Below are 8,658 nucleotides of genomic sequence, written 5' to 3' on the forward strand. Positions count from 1 at the left end.
GGATTTGTCATCCCTTACCTGATTTGACAAACAAAAATTTAATAGCTCTTCCGTTCAACACTTTAAAAGGTAGATTTTCTTCTACAGGTCCCTTCTGGAATCTGATTTTACTTACAGTATTAATCCTAACATCAGTACTATAAAAATGGGAAATAGATCCCAAATAGCAAAACATTTGTGCTGACTTATGATGCAAGCTTACAGGAGTAGAAACAAATATTGAGGCTATCCTTGCCTTATTAATCTGTTACCTTCAGTGACTCCCTAACCTCTGCTCAGGCCTCTTGGCTGGGTGAAAAGTTGAAGAGAGTAAGAAGTACAAGTTGGTTGTTATGAAATAGTCACAGGGATGTAAATTACAGCATAAGGTATATAGTCAGTAATATTGTAATAACTGTGTATAGTGCTATGTGGGTACTAGAAAAGTTGGGGGAGATCACTTCATAAATTATATAAATGTCTAACCACTATGCTGTACACCTGAAACCAATATAAAACAGTATTGAAGTCAACCGTAATTGAAAATTTTAAAAAAGAATAAAAAAGAAAAGATGGTCCAAAATTTGTTTCTGAACCTAGCAGAAGTCATAAGTGACACTACCTCTGCTCAGGAGGTCCAATAAACTATTGGGTTGCCAAGAAAATCTTGACGTATTTTTTCTCTGTTTTTCGTTTTTAAAATGTGTCATGACTTTTCCGACAACCCAATAGTTCAAAAAGTTTCGTGGTGGGCCGGCCGAGTGGCGCGATGGTTAAGAACTGGCTTGGGATGCCAGAGGGCCCTGGTTCGGATCCCACATATGAGGGCCAGTGACACTGCCCTCTACAGCTAAGATGCTGAACAACAGCTCGACCTGGAGCTGGGCTGCCAAGCGTCACCGGCAAAGGCAGTGAAGGCAGCATAGGCTGCAGCCCCTGTGGCAGTGGGTTGCCATGGGCTACCGTGTGTAGCCAGCAGCCAGCGTGAGCGGCCAGCAGCCACAGTGAGCGGCCGTCCATAAGCCGGCGACTGATCTGCCTCGCCCGGGAAGAGCGCAATGATGGTGCCAACTTGGGCCAGTGAAGCAACGTCCTCCACAACTAGACTGAAGAACAAAAGGACAGCAACTTGTCTGTTCCCCTTCCCCCAATTCCCCAGCACTGTTCCCATCCCCCAATTCCCCAATAAAAATCTTTAAAAAAAAAAAGTTTCGTGGTGGTTATGGATGATTATGTAGCCTTTAGCCTCTCCTTGGCTAGCTAAGAACTTTGTTTTATAGCAAACACTGCTGGCAGGACCTACTTAAAACACTATTGGTCATGCAGAATAGTCTTTGGTTAAGTTAAAAGGAAAGACTACCTGGCTCTCTGGAACAGATTCAGATGGATTTGGGGACCTGATTTCACAATCTGGTTTTGACATCTAGCCTTTTTCCTTTACAGGGCACTAATAGCATTAGTAATCGGTTTGTTTCTAGTAATTACCTGTATTGTACAACTATGATCCGTGCAGCCTGTCCAGTCTCAAATGCTACTGTACATTCATTGTCTTTTTTATATGTTTCAACACCTCATCTTGCAATAAAAGGCACATGAGAGACTAACTGTAATGCAGTTGCCCACACTGTCCTCCAAATAACCTTGTGATCAGTGGATTCTGATGGTGTTGTGGATCTGAACCCTGCAGATGAACATCCGGAGGGCTGACTTTACCTTTGGCCAAAAGGGGAGATTGAAAAGTAAAAAGAAAACAGATGTAGGAGCTTATTGCTAGAAACTGGTAAACGCTAATGCTCCCTACTAAACATAAATGTCTCTTGCAGAGTAGTGATTGTGATGGAACAAGATGTAGAAAGACCACTCTATAACTATGTTTGAAACCAGACAGTGGCAATGATACTCTGCATTCAAGACCACAGGAATCTCAGGTTGGCCGAGTGGCATGTTGGTTAAGAGCTGGCTTGGGACACTAGCTCTGAGCAGCAGGGCCCCAGTTTGGATCCCACATGAGGGCCAGTGACACTGCCCTCTACAGCTAAGATGGTGAACAACATCTCGAGCTGGGCTGCTGTGAGTCACCGGCGACAGCATAGGCTGCAGCCCTTGCTGCAGTGGGCTCCGGTAAACTACTGTGTGTGGCCGGCAGTCGGTGTGAGCTGCCAAGAGCTGCCGTAAGCGTCCAGAGGCGGGCGACCGATCTGCCTCACCCGGGAAGAGCGCAATGATATTACCAACATGGTCCAGTGAAGCAACGTCCTCCACAACTAGACTGAAGAACAAAACAATAGCAACTTGTCTGTTCCCCTTCCCCGATTCCCCAATAAAATCTTAAAAAAAAAAAGAGAAAAGAGCTTGCACTCTTGAGTGAGCTGTTAAAAAAAAATAAAAAAGACCACAGGAATCTCGAATAGTCAGTGGGCTCTGGAAATCTGAAGTCATCGTCACAGAGAAGCCAGTGGTGAGCCTCTGGCTCTCGGAGCCTTTATCCTGGTTGTCCCCCTGCACCGCGAGTACCGTATGGATCTGGTGGCGCTGGGATTCGACCCTGTACTGGGCTTTTAGGCCTACCCCCTCAGCCTAGCTGGGATGGTGCCTCCCTGATAGAGCTCCCAGGCTGCGCTGAACAAGAGTTCGCCCTTGGGCCTCGTGATACCTGCTTAGCAGTTGCTCCTTGCAGGCCAGAACGCACAGGCGGCTGCTCTCCGTGTTAGTCTTCCTTTACCGTCCCCGGGATTTTTGCCTGTCGGTCTCCGGATGAAGACCATTCTCAGCAATCACACTGCACATTCCAGAAAATGTGGACATCACTCTGAAGGGACCACAGTTATTGTGAAGGGCCCCAGAGGTGCCCTGGGGAGGGACTTCAATCACATTAGTGTAGAACTCAGTCTTTTTGGAAAGAAGAAGAGGCTCCGGGTTGACAAACGGTGGGGAAATAGAAAGGAAGCGGCCCCTGTTTGCACTCTCTGTAGTCATGTCCAGAACATGGTCAAGGGTGTTACACTAGGTCTCCGTTACAAGATGAGGCCTGTGTGTGCTCACTTCCCCATCAACATCGTTATTCAGGAGAATTATTCTCTTGTTGAAATCCGAAATTTCTTGGGTGAAAAATACATCCGCAGAGTTCGGATGAGGTCAGGTGTTGCTTGTTCAATATCTCAAGTCCAGAAAGATGAGTTAATTCTTGAAGGAAATGATATTGAACGTGTATCAAATTCAACTGCTTTGATTCAACAGGCTACAACAGTCAAAAACAAGGATAGCAGAAAATGTTTGGATGGTGTCTATGTTTCTGAAAAAGGAACAGTTTAGCAGGGTGATGAATAAGATCTAAGTTGTCCAGCTACAGAAACACCCAAGATGTCAAGTGATTCTTTAGGCTTTTTTTGTGATATTTTAAAAGATGCAATAAAAATCATATACTAAAACAAAAACAAAAACACACCCCAAAAAACCCCCACAGGACTCTCCCTGCCTCCTAGGTAAAAATTGCTAAGATAATCACCAAATTGCACGATTATTACGAAACTGGTTTCTGTTTCTCTAAATACTCCTTAGAATCACCAGCCAAATCCTGTAATAGGCTCCCCATAACTCCTTCCTATGAAGAGCCTTCGTACTCCTGCACTGTTTCTCTCTCTAGGTGCAGCACACTAAATAAGCGCAGCGTTGTCCAGCTACTCATTGGAATCATTGGTTGGCTGGCAGTAACTGCTATTGTCTGAACGTTTGTGTGCCCGCCTCCCCCCCCCCCAAAAAAAAATTCACATGTTGGTGATGGTATGAAGAAGTGAGGCCTTTGGGAGGGCTCCTCCTCATGAATGTGATTAATATCCTTATAAAAGAGGCCCCCGAGAGCCTGCTTGCCCCTTCAGCCATGTGAGGACACATCGAAAAGAAGGCTGTCCCTTCAGCCATGTGAGGACACATCGAAAAGAAGGCTGTCTATGAACCAGGAAGCTCTCACCAGGCACCAGATCTGTTGGTGCCATGGTCTTGGACTTCCTAGCCTCCAGAGTTCTGAGAAACAAATACTTGTCTACAGTCCACTAACTCTATGGCATTTTGTTATAGCCATGTGAACAGACAAAACCCGCTCCTATCTAAATCTAGGAATGCCATTTTAGGATCTTCTTGCTCTACCCCTCCATCCCTTAAATCCTACCCTGGTTCATGCCCAGTAGATCTGCTCTCAAATCTTTTGAAATTATAGTAAAGATAATTTTGAATTGCTGGGCATCACGGAGGCAAGCACTAATCAGATAATCCCATTTCGCATGAAAGAATTAAGTTTGGAATGGATTTTCCTGAGAGAAGCTATAGGGGTAGGCCACCTCTCCCTAAGGTGGTCCAATAAATGGGGTTATTTAGAAGCACAGGGCGTGGGCCTTTCCTGATTTCAAAGTCCTTTTCTGACAGGTGGCTTTAGCTCGCCCTTATTTGGTATCAGGTAGGAGCAGTTCAGAACATGGAAACAATGGCTTACAGCAAGGGGCCATGGTGGACCATTCCTGAAAACTTTTGCCTTCCGTTGGTGTTTTACATGGAAGAGGACCAGGAGGAGCGCATCTTTGGTGAGTGACCCTTGCCTATGCCCCGCCCCATCCCTCTCTTCTGGGGCTACCAACCTTCCATCTGTCCCAGGTCCCTATCCCAGCCCCTTCTCACGCCCTCATGCTGGTAGTTTATGTGTCTCTCCTTGGGCTCACAGGCCACCTTGATGCAGACCTTCACCATCTCGAGGTACACAGCCACACCCTCATTCAGCTGGAGGGGTGGTTCACAGCCACAGGCCAGACGCGTGTCACCGTAGTTGGACCACTTGAGGCAAGGCAGTGGCTGTTCCTCATGATCTGGAGCATGGAGAGCTGGGACCCCGATCAGCAGGCCCGAGGTAGACGTCCTTGGCTGACTGTGGTTGAGGGCTTGATGATGAAGTTGCATGGCATCTTGGTTTCTTCAAGAATCAGTTGGGTAGCTGGGAAATCCAGGTGTTCCCTGGAGCCCTCGAGAAGCGGGGGCCTGGAGCCACAGCTATTTTCATGGTATGCAGTCTGGGAGTTACAGAAAGGTAACAGGGAGATGTGGATGGGGCAGCCAGGAAGGCTTGGGTTGGGGCAACACCCCTCAGTGTTCCCCTTGGGGTCCTAGGTTGCTCAGGGGTCTCAGTCATGAGTTCTATCTCACCAGGACACCCCTCACAGGTCTCGAGATGCTGCAGTGTGTCCGGAGCCAGCTTCTAACCAAGGACGACCTGGAAGCTGCTCCCAGCATACAGCTCTACTCCACGGCCCTGTCTTTGCTAGTCAGGATGGGCAGGACTGTCCATCCTAGGCTTTGTCAGGCTTCCCCTTACTGATCAGTTGGCTCTTCTAGATTCCATTGGATTTCACCCTGTAAGTAATAAAAGACTGATCTCCCCGGGGCGCTGAAATGTGAGGGGAAATTTTGGCTTAGCCACTGTTAAGAAAGATGTAAGGGCATTTATGTTGAATTTGTAGCCTAATCCTGTCCTCAGACCTTCTAAGCATATGTCTGAGAGACATGTCTCCCAAATGTAAGAAAATGTTCTATGGGCAAAGATATCCAATAAAATAAGTGACTCAATGTGCAAAGCCTTTGGCGTGCTGTCCTCTTTCCTTTGGATAAGTGTATCTGGCTCAGCAGGTGCTGGGATCTGGGGAACCATGATGCATCACCTTTGCTGCCTCTGGGAGGCAGCCCAGTAAAGGAGTAAGAAACAGAAAAGATAGCTCTTTCACAAACTGCTTCTCTCAGACCCAGAGCCTGGTTAGGCTGCTCTGGTTGAAAACAGGGGCTTCTAGAAAAGAAGAGACCCTCCTAAGAATCCCAGAACACCTCTCCCAACCCCATATCTTAAAAAACAGACAAAAGAGAAGGAAGTTGTGTGGAGGGGTGTGTCTAGGTGAGACAAAGTGGTCCCGCCCTCTTTCCTGGGGAAGTAGGCAGGCAGGCAGCCTGGTGAACATTAGGTACCCAGGCACTGTCCTCGACTTCCGGAAGTTCGGGGGTAGGATTGGGAAGGGGGTGGTTTCTGGAGCAAAGGATTCTGAGGTCCCACAAGCCATGAATAAATTGATTAGTAAGGTTTCCTGAGTCTACATCCCAGAGCTTTCCTGAATGTCAAATCCATATTTGGATCTCTCTGCCCAAGATTATGGCAAGCTAAACATGTCCTCACTTGAAAGCTTCCCCCTTCAACTTTCCCTCGCAGCCTGTACCTCACGAAGCTATTGTATACTCTAGGTGAGAAAGATGCTGTTTTGACTACAGTGGAGTAGTGGAAGTGCTCAGAAACGGTTGAATTTGGAATATATTTCAAAGCCAGCAAGATTTGCTAATTTCACGGTTTCTGGCCAGTTATTATACAAAAGTTAGATCAGGTTCATGGTAGAAAAACATAAATCTGTCTGGAAGAAAACTAAAGCATATTATTCTCACAGGAAATATGCTTCCTTCATAATTGATAATTTAACGATTAATGGCTCATACAGGGACAAGTTTTGTGTGTTAAAGACACTTGCAAAAAGACTATTTTCTCCCTCAATTAAGTTTCGCACAAGAATTATCAAATTAACACTCTGCCTGCTTGGGGCTGTAATTCTGATCTCTAAATCCCAGTCCCCAAAGATAGCTATGTAGGCACAGCTCAGGTATTAACGTAGGTGTTAGTATCTCAAACAGTGGAGGGGGACTAAGTGCATTTAAACCTTATCTCTACCGCTAAATAGCTTTATGATCTTTGGCAAGTTACTCAGTGCGTTAGTTTTCTCATCTGATAGTAACTACCTATAACTATTACAGGTATAGCAAATATATGTATTTTGTCTACATCCATTCACTGGCTTTCTTCTAACAGAATTATAGCTTTGTAGGTCTCTCTTTCCTAGTTTCAAAAGGGGAGTTCTGATTGGCTTAAGCCAACCAGGGCACACACATGGCAACTGTTACCAGGTTCAGGCATGAGCATGTGATCTGTATTAGTCTAATTAGGTGTCAGGGAAGGATTTATATTCCACAGTTGTGTGGAGGGCGCCCCACCCCCTCGCCTCTCCTGTTAGATGTGATCAAGGAGGTGTGTGGTACCAATTGCCCCTGGAAGCCATCTTGTGGACCATGAGAGGAACCACCAATAATATCCTGCTAACGAGGAGGAAAGCAAAGAGAGAAAGAACTTGGGACCTCGATGGTGTAATTGAGCACCTTGTACTCTGCCTGGAGCCACCCTACCTCTGGACTTCAGTTATGTTAGATAATAGAATGTCCTTAATGTTTTAGGTTGTTTCAGCCAGGGTTTTCTTATACCGATAGCCAAATGCATCCTCACTGATACATCACCTGTGGTAATGTAGTGAGGATTAAATGAGATAATACTTGGGAAACATTTATTGGCACAATACTGGGCAGTAACTAAGCATGGGTTGTTATTCTAAAGTCTGGGATCCAAAGACTCTGTAGGCTGGCTCTGGCTGTGGGCCTGGCATTGGTAGGATACAGTGTAAAGAGAAGTGGGGAGCAGAAATGTGGTGTTATGGGGCTCAGGTACAGGCGAAGGGTTGATGAGACCCCCCCTTTTCTTTGGAGCCTACAGTGAAGTTGAGAGAAGTCAGCCTTCCCAGTGAATGGGCAAAGTCTAGGCATGGGCATCATATATGGGGTCTGAGCCAATTGTGTTTGGGGGATGGAGAGGGATGGAGGCCAAAGATGCTGAGGCCTAGGTGGGAGTGAGAGAGGGGCTGCTCTATTAGGTCCTGTAGAAAAATGATTACTAGTTATTTGGCATTAATTAACTTCCTCCCAGGTCCCTTTAGAAAAGTACAAAGACCTTTAGAAGTAACAGATTAAACCTGTGACAGTGTGAATGAAGCTTGATGATCACTCTCCTCTTGACTGAAAGGCATCTGAAGTTGTGAGTTGGAAGTTGCTGAAAGCTGAGTCTAAGGCCCAGGGAGACCAAGACACTTTGATGCATTCAACATTATTGAGTGCCTACTGCATGGCACAGAGTAATAAGCCTAAGTTATAATGCGAGTGAGATGTCTGGGGCATCTGGAGTGACTTTGGGCCCACGTGAAGACATTTAGGGGTCACGCTCAGGAGGAAAATTTGGGCAGGAGATATGTGATTGGGTGGGATCATCCTGCATAGTTGACATCATAGATAAGACCACCTGGGGGTAGAACGTGAAGGGTGAGGAGCAAAGGGGAGAGGGGGATAGTGGACTCTGTGGGAACGCTGAGTTAAGTGATGAAAAACAAGACAGAGGTTGGAAAAGTGAATGAAGATGATTGAGCCAGACAGGGAGGAGACAAACTGGGAAGCAGTCTTAAGAGAAAGAATGGTTGCAGTGTCAACTACCTCAGAAAGGCCAAAGGGGATGCTGACTGACTGTGTCCATTGAATCAGTTCCTAGAAGGTCATGGATTAACTCATAGAGCAGTTTTTCTGTGGTGTTGGGTAGGCATGGGTCTGACTGTCATGTGCCAGTTAGTGGATGGATGCTGTGGAAATGGAAAACTCTTATATAATTTATTTTATAAATAATTTAGTTCTAAAAGAAAGGTGAGATATAAAGTAAAATAAAGAAGGTAAGTTCTCAGGCCGGCCGGGTGGCACGATGTTTAAAAACTGGCTTGGGACGCCAGAGGGCCCCGGTTC

The 8,658-nt window shown here is 46.1% G+C and overlaps 1 protein-coding gene and 1 pseudogene across 1 annotated transcript; both read left to right on the forward strand.

Annotated features, from left to right (window-relative positions):
- Positions 1-2,733: 2,733 nt before the first annotated feature.
- LOC109387551 (60S ribosomal protein L9 pseudogene) lies at positions 2,734-3,306 on the forward strand (annotated as a pseudogene).
- Positions 3,307-4,447: 1,141 nt separating this feature from the next.
- On the forward strand, positions 4,448-5,338 carry LOC109387548 (KH homology domain-containing protein 1-like). Its single transcript, XM_019651533.1, has 3 exons — positions 4,448-4,553; positions 4,691-4,873; positions 5,184-5,338. The coding sequence occupies exons 1-3, from the start codon at positions 4,448-4,450 to the stop codon at positions 5,336-5,338; spliced, it is 444 nt and encodes a 147-aa protein (XP_019507078.1).
- Positions 5,339-8,658: the final 3,320 nt, after the last annotated feature.

The sequence above is a fragment of the Hipposideros armiger genome, unplaced genomic scaffold, assembly GCF_001890085.2.
Source record: "Hipposideros armiger isolate ML-2016 unplaced genomic scaffold, ASM189008v1 scaffold_162, whole genome shotgun sequence".
Classification (NCBI taxonomy): domain Eukaryota; kingdom Metazoa; phylum Chordata; class Mammalia; order Chiroptera; family Hipposideridae; genus Hipposideros; species Hipposideros armiger.